At 38.3% G+C, this 20,213-nt stretch overlaps 1 protein-coding gene and 1 long non-coding RNA gene across 2 annotated transcripts; one reads left to right on the forward strand and one right to left on the reverse strand.

The window, feature by feature from the left end:
* The first annotated feature begins 1,340 nt into the window (after positions 1–1,340).
* Positions 1,341–9,757, forward strand: LOC131968908 (uncharacterized). Its single transcript, XR_009394074.1, has 2 exons — positions 1,341–1,571; positions 8,930–9,757. It is a non-coding gene; the product is annotated as an uncharacterized LOC131968908 (long non-coding RNA).
* Positions 9,758–10,551: 794 nt separating this feature from the next.
* Positions 10,552–14,411, reverse strand: LOC131968907 (adenosine receptor A1-like). The gene is made up of 2 exons (XM_059329962.1): positions 14,062–14,411; positions 10,552–13,528 (listed from the first exon to the last, which is right to left on the reverse strand). The coding sequence occupies exons 1-2, from the start codon at positions 14,388–14,390 to the stop codon at positions 12,874–12,876; spliced, it is 984 nt and encodes a 327-aa protein (XP_059185945.1). The 5' UTR covers positions 14,391–14,411; the 3' UTR covers positions 10,552–12,873.
* Positions 14,412–20,213: the final 5,802 nt, after the last annotated feature.

Here is a 20,213-nt window from a genome sequence, read left to right on the forward strand (position 1 = left end):
GGGGAGCTTACCCTGGGAATATGAGAGGGTGAAAATTCTGGGTGTTTGCGAAACTTTCGGCTGTGTAAAGCCTAAACCTACTTTTGTGGGCTTTCTATCAATGAGTGAATCATTGTTTTAAGTGTAAATGTTGCAAGGAAAACATGGCAAAAAAAGGCACATTGGAGGTGCTATAAAGTATCAAGAAAGAAGCAACGTGGAAGGTTAGATGAGAATCCCTGAGCCTCTCAGAGCAGAAGTGAAGGCAAAGCAGCCAGAACCTTGTGTGAACTGTAACACAAGCAGCGCTGAGCCTCGTGAGAGTCTTGACACACATCTGAAATGGAGGACAAAGTATCCAGGAAATAGTGCTGCTGCTTGCATTTCCTATTCTCTTGGTGTCTGAGATAGACCAGCCTCTCCAGAGCGATCCAGACTGCTGTGGATCCCTAACAGACGAACAGATGCCTTAACGACCGAGCTGGCACAAGGTGGCATTACCCTGAGAGTAAAAGTCCTGGGAGCGGTCACTGCCTGGAGACTGTGAGAGAGAGAAAGAGGGTGGCGGGAGAGAGTGCAAACAGCCAGCGCTCCCCTCGCAGACTTGTCCCCTTGGTTTTTTTTTTCTGAAACAGGCAGTGCTCTTTTGAAACGGTGCCAATGGAGGCTGGCCCAAATCCTTGCAGCTGAAACTTTTACAAGCTCAGTGTTCGAGAGCAGGAAGAGAAAGACGAGAGTTAAGATTTGTTTGCAGCTCCTCTCCTCTCTTCCTCGACCTGCCTGAGATTTCAGCACAATGGTTCATGCTTGCTCTTTTTTTTTTGTTTCATTTATACGACAAGTTTTTTAAGAATGTGTAGAGAAAAGTTCTGGAAGGAAGACTGCATGAGGAGATACAGGATTTAAAGTATGTGTATGGACATAGTTGATTAAAAAACATGAAGAGTCAGTGACGTCACGCAGGAAGCTGTCTTGGATATTGCCTGAGGAAATATACTAATGAGTGTCTGTGGCACTCTGTTGTGTGGATACATTTGAACATTAAAGCGTTGTGCTCTATTCAGGACTCCTACAGTGGATTATTTTTAATGTTTTACTTGTATTTCTTGGTCATGATCCATGCGAAACATTATCCTCGGATGTGCTTGTTCATAGAGATCTACCATTTCCTTGCCCTTATTTCACTCTAGGGATTCATGACATAGTTTGTTACTTGAGGATGTATTGAGGTAAACATCCCAGACCACTCGTCATGTTGACGGTAAACACTGGTTTCAATTCACAACTACAATCAAACAGAATCAAAACCTCAGTGGTTATTATTCTTTTCTACTGACTGCAAAAAATCCGGATAAAAACACAGGCAGGTGCAGAACAACTCAAGACGTCCGGAGTGACTACCGAAAATGGGAACTATGAGGCATGTACTACCTGGGAATGATGCCAACTGCTGACAAAAGGCTTTACTGCACGGTTCTGTGAGAAGCCTTTAACTCATTGCTCTGAAATGCTTCAGGAATATCTGGCACAGAATTGTTTGGCCAACTGTAGATAAATCTGTCAAACCCTTTGGCTTTGTTACAAGACAGCATGTAAGTACTCACGTCTGATTTCTCTACCCGAGCTTATTCCTCTCTCTTTCTTTCCCCTCTCCCACAAGTGAGATGTCTATTTGATGACACATAATCTACAGTTCATGTGACTGCTCCCCTTTATGTGGTGCGTTAACTCCATTAACTCACTGACTTAATCTCAAAGCAAAAACTCAGCCTACTTTTTATGCATATCCCGGGTGGATTTTCATATCTTTAGTAGGACCGTGTAAGCACAATTTTTTGACTTCATGATTTCTTTTCCTGCCTCCCTTTCTCCTTGCTGTCTCTGCCTCTTGGCAGCAGGGCAAAAGTGGGCAGGGAGAGAGGAGGGCATGGCCCAGAAACTGCTCTCAAGCCCCAGCCCCTGTTCAAGTGGGGTTGCTTGCTGGTACACTGCTCAGCCTTTCCCTCGTCTTGCAGGCGAAAGAGAGGGATGTGGAAATGCATTCTTGTCTCCTTTCTAACCCGCCTTTTTTTTTTTTCTGCCGCCACCATGGCCTTGTTCTCTGCGGGTGAACACTAGCCTGACCTGTACAAAAAAAACTCACCTCCAGGTATTTCTCATTTTTGATTCTGCTTCTGTTTCGGCCTTGATATTCCTCTTTGTATCGAAGTCTCCCTTTATTCGTTTCTTTTGCACTTTTACACTTCTTTTACTGTCACCTTCCACACTGTACACGTGTCTGCTTTGCTTGCACCGAACACAATGCCTAAATATCCACCGTTACTGTTCGATCGATACACACCGGGATTTATTTTTAAGTTATGTCGTTTCTCGGGTTTAATGCATGAAGAAATAATAACCTCAGCATTCATATAAAATTACTGTGATGAGAAGCCTGTTTACATAGCACTGTTTGATAATAAAAAAAGAACAAGCCTTGAGTAAAAAAACAAGTTTTAGTGGTTGTGTTACAACCTCTTTAAAGTATACAACTAGTAAAAGCAACATTTAAGTATCATTTACTTCCTTAATTGGAGCCTGAAGATACGACAACTCGAATCGCAAATTTCACCCCATCAAGTGATAATAAAGTTTCAAACAGGAAATTATCAGACATAAAAGACACTTCGCTTTTTTATTAAACATTTTGGTTTCTGTGTTGCAGGGTTGCTACGAAGGTGCGAGAAATCTGCAACAAAAAATATCCTTCAGCTTTACTGTGGCTGCTGTTCGGCATGTATTTAACCACAAAATTAAAAAGTATCCCACAAGAGTGGAATACCAATCTTGAAGATATGCGGTTTGTATATCCGTGTAATTTTCTGACGAGTTCTTGAACGCTGCTGTTTGATAGACCTGTTCACAAACCAGTATGAACCAGATCCCTCTGTTGCAAGCATTGTTCTATACATGAAGGGGCTTGCATTGTAAGAATGCAAGGTCTTAGTTTTAGATCAACCCTTTTCTGATTGTTTTTTAATAACATGAAGTACAAAAAGCTGTAAAAACGTTATTAAAATTAGGTCGATTGATAAACATAATGGCGTTTTTTGGTTTCCAGATTACACTTATAAAGCAGACTAACGGCGAGCTGACTGTGTAAACATTTTGGCACATGCTACTTGGTGTGCAGCTGTGTGTGGTTTTGTTTGCATACAGTCGAGTCAGCGTTTGTGTTTGAGTGTGTGATAATGACACATTATGGCATACTGTACTGTACAGAAAGGGTGAATGAAGAAGGGGGAGGGCGCAGCGAGGATGGGCAGCAAGAGAGAAAATGAACTTATTTCCTCCTCCCCCCCGGTTCTCCTCAGATGAACTTGCTTGATGACATGTTGTTTGGAAAGCCATATCCTCCGCTATTTGCGTTTCTCTCCTCCCCTTGGTTAGAGTGACTCTGTGGTTACCAGGATCAAAGTCTCTTTTTTTGTTGGTTGTTGCTTTTATCAGGTCATACTGCACACGCACACACACTCAGCTCTTCCTGTTTTTAGCAAAACAAATTCATGTGCTACAAACTGCATTTGATCCGATCCTTTTGTTACATAAACTACCATTTAAAATCCTTCTAGCTTCGTGCAAAAGCCAAGAGACATCCATCTTGAGAACAACATCTGGAAGGTACAGAATATTGTTAATGTGGAATATTGGATTGGCAGGTTTTCCGTGACAAGATAGAGCCACGTATGACAATAGTTCACTGAAAAAAAACGTTCAAACCCTCTCCTGAGATCATCTCAGCTTTCAGGAACACGTAGATTACATCAGCAAAGCTTAACTTTGACTACAACAAACCATAAAAAATACTTTTTTCACCCTCGTCTCTCGAAAATGTCATTGTGTGTAAAGATCCATCTGTCATACTGCAGGACACTTAAACATTTTTTCACAAAACACCATAATATACACCATAAACAACTGTCTTCAAGCCTCTACTGCAATAAAACACAATGCAATAAGCAAACCCACAATAAAGCACTTAAAAAACACTTCTCGTAACATGAAAATATTTAAAAAGTAGATAGTGGCATCGCGCTTTGGATATATTGTACTTTGATCAGAATACAGAATACAAGTTATGAACAAAATTACAATATAAGATTATTTAAGTGGCAATACGAGCCAGACTGTCGAAAAGGCAGATATTGGTCTATCATAAAATCGAGGAATTTTTAAAATTGTTATTTAATCTTTATTAAAATGGTCAGCAACTGACGAATGCTGAACATACATTGACGTTTATTTAGCTATTTTTTTATTTTCCCAGTTTTTATTACAGGAATTGGTTTTGCTTTTAGTCTTTAAAATATCCTTTAAACTCCTAAAAAATTAATGTTTTAAAAGTGCTCATCTAAAATTTAAAAAGTAAAACTAAGAAAGTGAAAAGAAGTATTTTGGGAAAGAAATACTGCAAAGAAAGAAACATATTCCTCTGACTGAGCATAAGAAGAAAGAAAGTGAAGAAAGAACTCTAAGTGAGCTTTGTGGGGCTGAGTGTAATATAACTTTAAATTCCTCGTGATGCCTGATAAGGGTGTCACCACAGACTGCATTAAAAAAACGTGATGTCACCCACTGGTTTGTGGACTCCACTCACCATAATGGTTTTTACAACCAGAGCATGCGCAGAACGTATCAGGAGCTAAAAATGTCTCTAGCTAGCTAGCTAGGCTAGCAAGGAGCGATTATTATTCAGAATTAACAATTGACTCCCTAGAGAGTCTTTGAGTACAGCGGAACACTGAATTAGTCATTTTTAAGCTACCAAAACGTTAAATGATGAACTGAAAACAAAGTTGAAAACAAGATAGCACCAGTCGCTACTACTGCACTGTGGTAGAGACCTGTCAATCATAAGGTAGCCCCATCCTAAATCATACCCTGCTTTATTGTCTATTTTAGCTTAAATGGGACCATCATTCAGAAAATGAACATCATGCTGCATTAAAGACAACCTTAAACTAGCAATTTAGATAATAAAGTAATTATTGAATAGGTAAAATGTTACAAATCAAGTAAAAAGTAGTGCGATTTTTCCATTTGAAATTTATGAAAAAAAAATATTTTTTTAATCAGTGGTGTTGAACTCAGCTGGCTATGAGAAAGAATGCAGGTTTAAGGCACTGGCACTCTGGCTTGACTTATCAGGCCCAGAGGTTGCCGCTCAGGTGTAATAATACATCGATCTGGGTCAATATATCAATTCAATGGTTAACCATCCAATTTTACTGAAGCAAAGTGAACATATGGAAACATATTATCTTTATATGCATTTATTTAAAATTTCCGACTATAGATGTACATCTTTTATGAAAAAGTAAAATTTGTTTTCTAAATGTCTGGAGGACGTTTCAATATATTTTTGTGAGTTGATATAAATCTAACTGATTGTTAAATGGGCAGATGATATCTCATATCGTTTGCAGGTCCATGAGTTGAATCGAATCAAAATCATATTGTGGCAGACTTTGTGATACAAGCAAATATTGTTGTCTAAAGAATCAATATAATATCATATCGTGATGAAAATTAAAATTAAAATTTATAAAAACTAACTGATTTGAGAATTGAAAAATCCAACTTACCATGAGAATAACATTGTCAAAGTCAGTGACTGTACTACAAAATAATAATAAGATTATTGGCTCCACACATTAAAATGTACACTGTAACTTGAATCCACTACGTGTTAAACAGTATAAGCAGAGTGGATAGAAAACACACCTCTTTACTTGTGAGTCATTTTTGGAAGGAAGTAAGTATAATATTTGATGTTCCATTAAAACTACAGTTAATCCAAAAATAAAGATGGTGAGTAAGGCATCAGCCTGCTAGGTGCAGATAAACTCCTGCTGACCTGTATGTATTAAACGGGATCCTTCACAAATGATGAGCATCAACTGAAACCTCAGGCTCATACAAAACATAACCACTTGTGCAACATATGGACAAAGTCTGCTTCTGGAACAATGGACCTTTCTCTAGATGTGTGAACACCTAGCTCACATAGCACAGACACCGCACTGAGCATCTGGCAGCAAGCTATGCCACCATACCTTATTGTGTGGTATCATAGCCCCTCTCTGACATGGCATCCTCTCATTGCTTGGCTGCCAATACTCTCCTCCCCCCTCAGTGGTGGGTTCTGCCATGCTGCATCCACGACATCACCCCCTTTTTGTCTCATTGAGATTCAGCTTGGCACGCAGACAATGCCCATTTCTTGGCACCAAAAATTGGAGAGAGCCGCACAAGAGAACCAACCTCAGTCTTTTCCCTCACAGTCGTAACCCGTATTCCGCCGATCATCATGGACCAACGCCAACCTATCATGGGTATTTTTTGCGCTTTTCGTCTATTAAATTCTCAGTTTTTATTCGGCACTGGGCATTTAACAACATGGATATCTTTATTAAGTTGAATGTTTACCAATCTTAGACGAGCTGCTCCAGGCATCTCTTTCTGAAGCAACAGTAAATGACCGTGTCAGCGATGTGCTGATTGGCATGTTGATTGTTCTGAGTGAGTCTTATATGAAGGTCATGGATTTATAACATTATTTCTTCGTTATACTCTGCAACAGAGCAGCCATTTTACTATCATCAGCAGCTTGGGGGTATACTGTGAATGTCAAACCATTACTTCCGGGTGTAAAAAACAAACAAACAATCATTTGCTTTAGATCTTGGTTACAAACCCTCCTGCCCGCCCTCCCACATGGACTCATGATCGGGGTATAAATTAGTGTTAGCACAGCTTTTGTAAAATGCACAATAACGAAAAGGATATTTGGAAACAATCAAGGTAAGAATGACTAAAAAAAAGTTTACCTGTATGCATGTCTCACTGACCTGTGGTCAAAAGATGCATTCCTCTTGGGAATCACAACTTATGTGTAAAGTTAGCAGTTGAGCAATCTTTAAATGTTTGTTTGAATCAGACTGACTGCTGATAATTTGATGAAACAACTTAATTTTTTTGTAGTTATCAATGTTTCACCAGAGAGCCACACAGTAATGGCCCGTCACCATAACAAATTCGGTTTGTAGTGCACAGAACTTTTCCTGTATAAAAAGTTTAATCCGGTCCTGCTTTCACTCCATCCCCTCTGCGTTGGCCAGCCGGTTAGAGGAGTTTGATACCATTTACCGTCTAATTAATTCAACATCTCAATTAAGGCCTCCCACTCTCTGATGCCCTTGTGCCTTTTCATTCTGCCCCAGTGAGCATGCCCTGGCACCACAGCCACACAGCCTGCCAAAACATTTCAATCACTGTCGGCATTAATTAGGCCAAAGAGGAATTCAGAATGTTAATGAACTGCCCAGCCCCTTTTCAGCGACCATGGTTCACATGCTAATTTATGCAAAGCGTCCTAGCCTTTGCATGGGTTGACCATCGTTGTCTACCATAACAGTGTCTGGGCTCAGTCAGCTCAGCCAAAGTATGGCTCTGTCGGGGCCCAGACAGCTCTGCCCAGCTTGTGTCCCAGACTCTGGCTGGCACAGTAAACAGACTCCTTTTTCAATGGACTTGAAGTGGCTTTCACACTGAGCAAAAAGGGCAATATTCTAAAGTCAAACCTTCAGCTCCTCAATAAAAAATGCTTCAAGCTAAAAAAAAAAAAAATCAGTCAGGATTTTTTGGCATGCATTTGTGAATCAGCAACAAAAAAAATAAGTTTGATACCACATATTAAAAAAATGTTGTCTCCACATTTGATAGCATTGAAAGCACCAAAGCTAAAAAGAAAAAAACTAAAGACAAATCTACAATCAGATTTCCACAGACGAAACAACAGAGAAGAAAAATCAAATATTTATGTAGGATGCTGATACAAAAGAAAATAAATTTATCCTATTTTGTGTTCTTAGGACTTTTTTCTCATGGTATCAAACTAATTATCAAGTCGAAAAAGAAAACCAGAAAGAAAACTCGTATTTTATCAAAGTTTAACATTTTGGTACCATGACCCTAAAACATCTCAATATCCCCTTTACCATTATTTGGGAGAAAAACAGTCTATGAACAGGAATTGGAAGGAGGAGGCAGAAGTTAACAGGTTGCACCACAGATGTTGGGTATGGTTGCCAAACGACTCCCTAAAATGGCCGAGGTACTGCCATTTTCCATCTTTCTCTCTTTGCTTTCTGGTTGTAGTGACAGGAGGGACTGAACTTGGGGAAACAGGCTAAACTAAGCTACTTTTCTGTCTGTTGGGATGTAGACCTGGAAACTCAAGTTTTAGAATAAAATAGGTATTAATTCTTTGCACAGCTGCCGTTCATTATAAACCCATTTCCCTGAAAGTAAACTCTCAGTGGTGACAGAAGTGTATTTTGTTTTTAATCTGCAGGTCATTAAGAAAGAAGCATTTCTTTTCAAGTGAATCTCTCACCTGTCATTCTTAAACACTTGCCAAATACATTTGCACAGACCAATGCAAGAGGTCGAATACTGAATAACACTTAATACTTAAAGTCAGGTGAAACAAGCCTTGATTTTACAACTCAGTCTACATCTTTGTGGCGAGTCTGGAGAGAAAATTGCTCCTGGAAGGTAATTCCTGATGAAACTGTTACCAGACTACCACATTCTAGGGCAGGGGGCATTATTTGAATAATGTTGCATTTAAGTGTGTGCATGTTTTTACTAGTATTTTGGATATAGCTGCAGTAGCATACTACAAAAGAAATTACATGTAAAATGGTTCAACAGTCAGAAAATTATTTGAAAGTCTACTTTGTTAGGTTTTCTGCAAAGCACTGCTACTAAACACAATCTGAAAGGCCTACATGTGGTTAAACCTTCAGATCTTGGCCTCTGTGCAACTAAAAAAACATTTTTAAACCACTGTTTGCCCTAAGTGGATTGGAAAACTGACTTAATCTGTCTTTTTTTCATTTCACAGTTCAACCCACAAGTTTCCTCTGCAACCTGCAAAAGTATCTGTCCTTAAGGCTGAGGTAGTAGATTGAATAGTTGTGGGGTTTATGTCCTCCCTCTGAGATAACTATACAATCTACTGTCTTTCCTAAGGAGACAGGTTGAGCTGCTGTGAAGCCGAAGCCTGTTTTCACGTGGGAAGCTCTGTGGATATAAAGGAACTCATGAACGGGCAGAAAAGTAGATTCAAGACATAACCCAACACTCATCTCTGAGGAGAAGACTGCTGACAAAACAAAGACTTTATATATTTACAAGAAACAATGATGAAACTGGTCTTTTCTAATAACAACATGTTTTGAAGTTGGTACATATCTAGCAATGTCTTGTTTTTAAGGATATTTATTGGTGCCTGGAGTTGAGCCTAGCAAGGTGAGGTAGTAGGTTGTATAGTTTGTGGGATGGAGTAAATCCTACTCAGGCGATAACTATACAGTCTATTACCTTCCTTGAGAGGTACAATGAGTGCTTGGAATGAGGCTCGCTCACACTGACCGAGTGGTGAAGGAGCCACTCTGACGCCATCTTGTGGCCAAAGACTATCATCACTCTGGGAGTCATTGCAGCTTTGGGAACTCTATTGTGTCTATGGGGTTATAATCAAAAAACAACCTAATGATAAGTGTAGCTTGCCCAATCACCAGGTTCTTATCATCCATTGCACCAGGATGGACATCACCACTTCTCTTAGCTTACTGTACAAGTTCTCTTTGTTCCTTTTTAAAAGTTGCACCCGGCAGCTTTGTTAATAGCTCTAAACAGGGAAATGTTAGTGGCATTGAGGAGATATTCTTATGTTTAGATAAGATCCTTTGTGAATATAGCCCCAAAGTGTGAAAAATGATCATAAACGACTTATAAATGATGAGAATTTGTGAGAATTTGTAAGAATATGCTTTACAACAAACATGCACAGGTGTCGGAGCAGCACTAACATTTCTTTGTAACTGGACGACAAGGGATGTTTATGAGTTACATTGCACTGTCAGGTAAATAAAGAAAACATTAACTACAATTAATTATCTGCTGCTTTGACAAAAAAGCTTTGACTGTCTGTGTATTCCAATACCCATACTAACATCTGCCAGAAGAAGAATTAGTACTTCCCAATGCATAGCATGTCAAATGCAGTATGACAAAAATACCAGGATGTCCTACTTCATCCAGTCACATTTTACAGTTTGCAAGCCAGCATGCTTTTCTAACCCACAATCTTATGTGCAGCACATATATAAGCCAGAGGGTCAAAGTTCAAGGTGAAGTAGTGTTTCAATTATATGCATACTGCATGCAACAGTACATACTTTGTAGGGACAGCTGCAGTTTGTACTAAAATAAAAAATAAAAAGTATGTGATTTGGAATTCAGTTTGAGTTTCAGTTGTTGCAGAGTCTAATGCATTGCTGAAAAATCTATGAGTCATCAATGTTCAATATTATTTGAGTAAAGGTTACACAATGAATCACTCTATAAACCCAGACGTGTTAAAAGTTAGTTATTAAGCTGCATGGTCTTGTAAAAGTCAGCAACTTATAAACTACACAGTGGACTTGCAGCTATTTATTTGACATAATAAACTTTGGAAATGCACCAACGTTTTTATACCCAGAGTCATGTTCAGTCAGTTGAGTTTCTGACAGATAGTTGTGAAAGACATGTCATTAACAATCATTCAAAGTGCAGTAGGAGGAAACAACAGTGGTTTAAGTTTAAATTTAGCTGTATGCTGCGTTGAGAGTTGTGGTGTACAGAAAATAATTAGTTGAATGGCTAATAATGGTAGAAAGAAAACATGCATAAACTGTTTACAGTAGGCATGAAGTACATGCTCACTAAAAGACTGTATTCATTCACAAACAAGTTTAATTTGACAGAAGTTAAGCAAGATATAGTAGCAATGTTTCTTAAAATGAGGAAATGAAAACCAAGGGCTTAACTTTCACAACAGCAAAGCACAAACTATACAAACCTGATAAGAAATGCAGCATTTACTGTATAGAAACAATAGGGAACTCTCACAGAATTTCAGAAATCATACAACTTAATGTAAAAACATATATGACAGAAGAATGAAATAAATAATGATGAGAAAAAAAAGTTGTATTTATCTCTGAAGTTTATTTATCTTGGTTTTGTTTGGTGCCTTTTTTACTTTTACCACTTCTGGGTGCAAATGTCTCATTGTGACACTGTACATAATTTACAAACTTCTAAAATTAAAAATGATCAAAAAATGCATTACACATTGCATAGTTTATTAAGATTAAACAGGTTTAAGATTGAGTTGCTTCTGTAATTTAGCAGAGATATACATGAATTCTTTCAAGTGCTTTCTTTTGAGATCGCTTGTTAAAAATAAAAATCTATTAAAAAAACCTTTCCTTTACGTTTTTGTTGTTGTTTTTAAATGGTGGCAGTTCAACTGGTAGTTGGTTATATTTTGGTAATATCGAATATCAATCTGATCTGTACAATATAATGCCATCCAATACAACCGTTGCCTCCTTTGTGAAATTGGTTGTTGAGACTAGTTGACACGACTCTGGTCATTTTTGAGGCCTCTTTTCACATAGTGTAAAGGTTATTTCCAACAAAGAGTGTGCTTTCTGTTAAAATGAACATGAAGAACTGGAACTTGAATAGAAACAGAAAAACAACAGTGATATGAAGCTGAACCAAAGCTGTTACGACAAGTGGAAGTTGCACTTTCCCTCTACAAGACAGATTTCACAACAATCTTCACACATGCATGCCGAATCACATCATGACTACGCAGCTGATGAAGAGACAACCATGGAATGAAGTCCTCACTCGTCCGTCTACCACCACAGCCAGCGGTATGGCCACGCAGCCAACCATAAAGTCAGCCACAGCCAGACAGACAATAAGGCAGAAGGTGGGCTGCTGAATGCTTTTACTGCTCCACGGCGCCAAAATAACCAACAAATTACCAAGACAGCAGCTAACAGCAATCAGATTCCTGAACATTACAGATACAAGATCTTTGAGTGCAGTTGGCTCTACATACGTTTAGTGTATCAATAAACTGATTAAAAAAATATTTCAATACACTTCACAAACTCTAACTGGCCTTGTTTAAGTCCCACTTCACTTCAATTTTTCTTTTTAAATGTTCATGTCCCCTAAAATAACTGACCTTGAAACTAGAAGTTTGTCACTTGAGATGCGTTTTCATATTCCTCTACTGAAGGGGGAGATGTCTGTGCACTTCCCTAAAAACTGAGATTAGAAACTGCGCCTGACAAGTTAGATTAGGTACGAAAGCAAATAGAAAAAGCAGAAACCCTGAAAGAAAACTGAGCGGCAAAAATACACTGTCACATCAAAGATATTATTATACATTACTTTACAAGCACTAACACTGTGCCAGCCACTGCCAGTTACAAGCTTACAAACGACATAAACAAGCTAAAAGATGCTAATTACAGTTACCATTCCGATACATCTGCTAGTTGCTGATTTTGGTGACCAACAGACTCATCGGAGTCTGGAGGCTCACCGATGTTTCCTCTAACAGAGAACAGAGACCTGAAGCCCACACTACTGCCACAGTGCCACAGAGCTGTGTGTCCAACTTGCACTGTTCTTTCAGGGGTCAACCTATACTTCCATGTACTGCAAGGCCAGCTGTAGAATTTGTTAATGAGGCAGTAAAGGGTATATGTGCTTCTGGTACCTTTTCAGAGTTTTTCTTTACTTTTTATGAAGGAAAACCAAAGAAAAATATAAATCATAGCAGAGAATGGTTATATTCTTAAAACATGTGTGGAAGGGGTCTTTTAACCTTTACACAACGTTATTATGTTTTACAATGTTTAATTATGCTCAACAGCCAACCAAACCTGCTCCTTGAGAAAGCAGAAGAAAACAAAACAAGGAAAACTTCCTTCACTCAATTTTGCCCACACTGTTCATGTTACTGCTGAGGTTATTGTCTGTCGTCTGACTTGTTTGAGAGCCTTGATTTTCTTCTCCACATGCAATATGGTCTCTCCAGAGCTTCAAGTACGCTGTCTTGATCTTCTCTATTTTGAACGCATACACAACTGGGTTAACAGCTGAGTTAGCATGAGAAAGCAGGATTCCAACATAAAAAGCTATATCTGGCACATCTTTCAGCTCACCAAGGTAAGCAATGCAGTTCATAATATGGAGAGGGAGCCAGGACAGGGCAAACAAAGCCAGGACCAGAGATAGAGATCCTGCCAACTGCTTCTCTTTCTTGAGGTAGTTCTGAGACTGTTTTTGGGGGCCGTTGCCCGGTTTCTCTCGAAGATTTCCTCGGATGGTGCAGAAAATGTAGACGTACAGTGCAGACATCACCAACAGAGGTATGAGGGTGCAGAGAAAGAAGTTGAAGTAAACCAGGTATGACATGGGGATCACATCTATAAACCGGCAGACAATTGTAGAGTTGTCTGACTTGGACAAGGTTTCATGGTTGTACCATCCAAGCATGGGAGCAAAACTCAGTGGTACTGCAACAAGCCAACATGCTGCTACCACAAGCCGAGAATGTCTCTGTGTTACAGTCCTTTTGTACCTAAAAACAAAAAAACATGAATTACTGATATAATCAACTTTGTATTTAAAAAATGTACAAATTATATGATCATTGTATACAACCATGATATAGTCATTGTCATGACGTTGAGGAAGTTAGTGCCTTTTTATAGTCCAAGCCATGCAAAATTGTCATAGATAGAGCTGTAAATATTATTCAGCTAATTGTCAACTATTAAATTAACTGGTAACCATTTTGATAATTTGAGTATTTTTTGAACAAAAAGGGAACAAAAAGAAACTGATTCCAGCTTCTGAAATATGAATAAAAAAGACATTTAGGGCTGCAGTGAAAATTAACCAATTTATGACATTTTAAAGACCAAACAACAAATTGATTAATGAGAAAATAATCAACAGATTAATTGACAATGAAAATAAGCATTAGTTGCACCCCTAGTCATAGATTGAGGAAAAAAAAGATAAAAACTTAAAGCTGATGATTCAAAGCCATGTTGAGAAGCATTATTTCACTTTTTTTCTGCACAATAAATCATCCAGAAAACGTCTTACCTGAGAGGGATATAGACCCGGAGGAAACGGTCCACTGCAATAGCCGTGAGAGACAAAACTGAGACTAGTGTCAACAGGATGACTACGCAGCTGATGAAGAGACAACCATGGAATGAAGTCCTCACTCGTCCGTCTACCACCACAGCCAGCGGTATGGCCACGCAGCCAACCATAAAGTCAGCCACAGCCAGACAGACAATAAGGCAGAAGGTGGGCTGCTGAATGCTTTTACTGCTCCACAGAGCCAAAATAACCAACAAATTACCAAGACAGCAGCCAACAGCAATGAACACCTCCAACAACGTGTAGATCACTTCTCCCACAACCATTGTGCTCCCTATCTGTCTACTGTTTGTTAGTTAATGGTGCAGCGTGTCTGAATGTGAGTCCAGTCTGAAACTGCTGTGTTGTGGCATTTATCATTCATCTCGGTCTTGTGAAACCTTTGAGGAAGTCCTTAGCCACCCACCTTTTTTTTCAAAGTTGTGATGACACACTCAGATAGTTTGCCTGCAAGCTATGCATCTGGGTTTTTGCAGGATTATATAGTTACCTTTGTTTGTAATTGTATCATAGCATTTAACTTTCAATGCTGTGTCATGTCTAACAACAAATAAATAAAAAAAATAAAAATGTAGGGTGCACTCATGTTACTGCTGTCAGGAGGAAATGAGAAAAACAACTTGAGAACAAATCATCAACACTTCCTGTCAGCTCACAAACACATCTAAACGGCATAGAGATTTTAAGTTTTGAGGTTAGGTTACTCATTAAAAAGTGTCTACATATAAGGGAGTTGAAACTACCACCCTCAAGCCTGAAAGGCACATTAACCACAACCACATTCACACTGAAAAAATCAAGGTGAATATGTCACTCTAAATATATATATATATATTACTATCTTAATGCGGCAGTGGCACAGCTATTTATGAAGGAACTGACCAATATACCAATATGAAGTTGATAAAGTTGATAAATAAAGTTGATGTTAATTCCTCTATCACCTAAAGATGGCTGAAAAGCGACAGTGAGATGCTGTAAGATGTGGGACTACTTCTTCAAATAATGGTGATCCAGCTGACAATGAATTACCTTGTATAAAGAATGTACATAAAGCATTTCATATTTTTATATCAATGTGACATCTACTGCACTTTGTGTTCTCATCACCACCTCCGAGAAATAGCCTCCGCTTTTCTCACCCTGATCCTAATCAAAATTCCTATGTGGTGCGTTATCTTTGCTCTAGTGGTTGTCACAGTGGTGGTACATATACAGTAAACACGTCACCCAGAATGTTACTGACGAACACTACAACTACTAAATTCAGAAAATTGTCTCAGTTATCAAAATCCAAACTTACAACTACCCTTAAAATGTATCTCAGTTGTACCCAGAACAGTAAATTAATACAGTAAAATCTGTTATCTTGTTAAAACTTTCATATAAGCCTAAAGTAAATCGTCCACAGAACTACTAGAAAAACCATGCTCCAAACTACTAATAAATAAGATGAAAAAGTCAACAGTCAACAACAACTTTATTTGTATTCACATTGTGCTTGTCTTAACCACATTAGAATAATCTTCCAGAAAATGTCATCTAACAAACACTACTTAAACATCCTCATCAATCATTTTAAAGGATGTTCACCTCACTGAAGCAGCCCGACTCTGGATTTTTCATAGATCACTGTTATCGTGCTGCACAGAGGAAACAGTCATCCATCACACCAGAGACCTGGGTTCAGTCTTCCTATTAACAATTTAACACTCTTTATTGGTTTTTCCTCCTTGAGGCCTGTTTGTCTTCTTTTATCTTTACCATTTGTGTTAGAATGAGGGTCTGCAGGAAACAGCAACGATTTTTAATTTTATTTTGAGGAATAATTTACTTTAATTTTTACACATTCTTTTGTAAAAAAAAAAAAAAATGTTGCGTTCTCAGGCAGTTCCACTCCACAACTAAAGAAATGTTTTATGTTACGTTTACATTGACACAGAAATTTGGCCAGACTCCTGCTTCAGTATTCTGTGATCAAGTAAACAAAATGTGATCATTGTGTACAATTTCATTGAGGTCATCAATTCCACTTCCTTTATCAGCATGAATGAAGCCCTAGTATACTACTGAGTTAGCATGACAGAGAGGAGAATATGTGCAATAACAGGGGAAACAATGACTTTGACAAAATTTCACCATATTGCATAAAAAAATTATGACTATGTGAAAGTGATGATAGCAGCAGTACCATGAGGAACTAGGCATTTTTTGCTGAAAATACTTTTATAAAGCATTTTTATCTCTAGCTACACCCAAAGAAAGAAGGAACCCCACGACCAACCACCAGCCACACACTGTTGTCAAACACTGTCATGAAAGGAAAGTGTCTCAAAGTATGGTAATACCACTGCTCACTATAACTTGCTACACCTCTGCTGCTATACCTTTATACCTTATACACATGTGAGCAGTAAGCAACAAGGGCATTAACCATTATGCCAAAACTCTGGACAGGTTGACAATACTGGGGCCATTACAAAACATCCTACAATATAAATGCAAACCCTCCAGAGAAATATTACTGGACATTCAGTGACACAAATACTGCAGAAATGATGAGTATAAAGGGCACATTATCCATTCAGCTCCATAAAGAAGAACCAAGACTGATATTTTCACAAACACAGACACAGTAAAATCTATATCTTCAGATAATACAGCTGTCTGGTGTCACTTTCTGCTTGAACTTGTTTTTTTTCACAGAAGCAAACAGTAGACTGTACATAAAATATATTCCTTTCAGTCTATGGTGCAGCTAAGTTAGCACCACCTGTCTCCTCAAATCCTGGTGAACTTTTACCTCAGCACCACCGAGAGCATCCTCACCAGCTGCATCACAGTCTGGTATGGTAACTGCTCCGTCACAGACCAGAAGGCACTGCAGGCGGTGGTGAAAACTGCCCAGCGCATCACCAGCTCACCACTCCCCAGCATTGGAGCTGTCCACATCAAGCGGTGTCTGCGGAGGGCACGCAGCATTGCCAGGGACAGCTCCCACCCAGGCCACGATCTGCTTACCCTCCTCCCCTCCAGGAGGCGCTACAGGTCCCTGCGCTCCAGAACCAGTAGGTTCAGGAACTTATTTATATACAGTCTATGTTCGGGAACAGCTTTTTCCCCTCAGCTGTCACCCTCTTGAACTCTACACAGAGGTGACCCACCTACTGTTACTGTAAACTGCCCATATTAATGACTATTTATTATCATCCATTCATCTACCTGCACGGCTGCTAAACTGTACATTCTTTACTGTATATATTTCTATAACATATTCATTCACTGTGTATATCCTATAGCATATTCAATTCATACCTGCACTATATTTATATAATCTGTTCATATGTACATACCCTTGCATTTAACTACTCTATACTTCTAGTTAGATGCTAAACTGCATTTCGTTGTCCTAGTACTTGTACTCTGTTCAATGACATTAAAGTTGAATCTAATCTAATCTAATGTTGATGCTGCCTGTGTTTTTAGCATTAGGTTAGCGTTAGCCGACTAGCTAGCAAAAACCATTGGCGGCCGTTACAACTTTTACAACGGCTTCCGTCAAAACAAGTTTCGGATAGCTTAGTGTTATTTCCAGAGTACTTGTAAAGAGTGTATGCTTGCCAGACATAGATACTGTATAGACTGTATACTCGAGTATTACAGAAAAATATCTGCATGATTCAAACAAACGTCTCCTCTCCCTCTTTGAAACACTGCGGTCACGCCATCTGCACTTAAAATTTTAGTGCACAATTACATTGTACTTTACGGTAGCCTGTTTGTCACGCATCTGCATGACTCCAAAATAGACATTCAATTGTATTATGCTGCTTTTTAAAGCCAATAAAATAAGTAAATCAAATTGTTATCAGAAAATTCCACTGCATTCCAGGACCAATTTCATGTCATACACATGGGGACCTTCTTGAAGATCAGGTCCCCTTGTGTTCCTGACATGTTATTGGCATAGACTGTATAAAATGGTTATTGGCAAAAAGCAGCATGAATACTTGGAGTCATGCAGCTACCGTAAAGTGCAATGTAATTGCGTACTAAAATTTTAAGTGTATGGCGTGACCGCAGTTTTGAAACCACAGTAAATTAGCTAACATTTGGTCAACAGTTGGAGTAGTGAACGTAAAAGTAAAAAAATAAGCATTAAAAAAAATAGCTTATTATTTAGCTGGCATAACATGTTCACAGTCATAAACTTTAAAGAAACCTTCAAATCAAAACTGACTCACCAGTTTTCGTTGATGTGAGATAACAAGCAGGATTTGTATTCAAAACGTCAGCGTGATAAATCTTCAACTTACAATGTCTCCAAGTCTCCATCACGTTCGTCAACATTCTCCAAAACCTGAAAAACTGACTGTTAAACGGTATTTTACTTTCTATCATCATCTCCGTGAGTGAAAGCATCCACAACAGGACAGGTGGCGCACGTGTGCACAGGCACGCAGCGGCAGGTGAAGGGGTGTGGTGTTAGGGGTTATTTATTGTCTTTATTTATTTACAATTTAGTAATCCTGCTAAAGATAACACTGTTCAACCCGCAAAAAAACCTGAAAACTCAGTTGTAGCAATTTGCTAGAAAACAGTCAAAATTTTACCAACTTTCACTGATTATTTTATTTATTGTTTTCATATTTTCTAGCTAGCTTTTTTACTTTTTATTGTTAATATTATTTACTTTTGTTTTTTATTTTATTTTATTTGATCTTACCTTACTTTATTTTTAGTTATTTGATCTAATTCATTTCTAACCAGCCTCCAGTGTTTCCTCACTGCTTGATGTTGAGATGGAGCTTCCTCAGTTTGTGCTTTGTTTTTAATGGGATGGGCGGAGGGTGTTTGGGTGGAGGGTTGGAGATGGACGGAGGGTGTTTGCTTGTTTCTATTTTATTATTATTATTATTATTATTATTATTATTAGTAGTAGTAGTAGTAGTAGTAGTAGTAGTAGTAGTATTTTCTCCTTTTATGTGAAGCACTTTGTGTTACGTTTCTTTTGTATGAAAAGTGCTATACAAATAAAGTCTGATATACCAGCTGTCAGCAACCATTCTGATTTTGAGTGCCATTTTTTACATTTTCGTGTTAATCAGTGTGCCAAATCAACATTAAGTTTAATTATCACACAACATCAAAACATAAGTCTCCAACTGAGTGGGGTTTTTTTTTTTTAATTTAGCTTATTTATTCCATTGCCACTCCTTCCCAACTAGGGGGTCCCCAAAGCTTCACAGAGGGATCATGATTTTTTTGGGGTGTAAAGCTGCATTTTAACCAAGAAAGTACCAGGTAATTAGTCCATCTGGTACTTTTGAAGGTGCTAAAAGGTTATGGAAACATAATATCAGAATTTTCCAGCAATGCTAATCATCAGGATTGAACTTAACAAATTGTTGTCCCTTTTTAAAAAATGTTTTTACAAACTATATGCACAGTTCTCATTCCAGCATACTGCTTTAAATGATGATGCCGTGCCTAAGGTTGCTAACCCCTGGGCGATACATGGTGGAAGATGTACTCAGATCTTTTACTCTTTTACTACATGAAATAGGTAGTACTTAAATCAAGGTAGCAATAACACAGTATAAATACTCAAGTAAAACTCTTGCATTCAAAATCATACTTTGGGGAAAACCGAGTCATATTTTAAGGGTAGTGGTAAGATTGGATTTTGAGACAATTTCTAGATTTTCTGATTTTAGAAGTTGTAGTGTTAGTTGGTAACATTCAAAGACAAAGACAATGCACCATTGTAGTAGGAGGAAATGCACATTAAGAGCATTCTCAGAGCTTAGATTATGATCAGGGTGAGAGAAGCGGTGGCTATTTCCCGGAGGTGGTAATATAAAATGTGATTGTTCACACAATGTATTACACTGTCAGCTAGATCACCATTTTTAGTAGTCCTACATCTTATAGCATCTCACTGTCACTTTTCAGCCATATTTAGGTGATAGATGAATGGACATGGCAGAATAATATAAACAATGTCACTTAGTTATGATGCATTAATGTGTAAGTATCAGTAATGCTGCAGCTTGTAAATGTGGGATTAATTTTAACTACATGATATA

This window comes from Centropristis striata, chromosome 3, assembly GCF_030273125.1.
Source record: "Centropristis striata isolate RG_2023a ecotype Rhode Island chromosome 3, C.striata_1.0, whole genome shotgun sequence".
NCBI classification, from domain to species: domain Eukaryota; kingdom Metazoa; phylum Chordata; class Actinopteri; order Perciformes; family Serranidae; genus Centropristis; species Centropristis striata.

Coding starts and splice junctions, on each gene's coding strand:
- LOC131968907 (XM_059329962.1), bottom strand. CDS start 14,390: ATGGTTGTGGGAGAAGTGATCTACACGTTGTTGGAGGTGTTCATTGCT. Junction 13,529..14,061: donor CGGGTCTATATCCCTCTCAG/GTAAGACGTTTT, acceptor TTTTGTTTTTAG/GTACAAAAGGACTGTAACAC.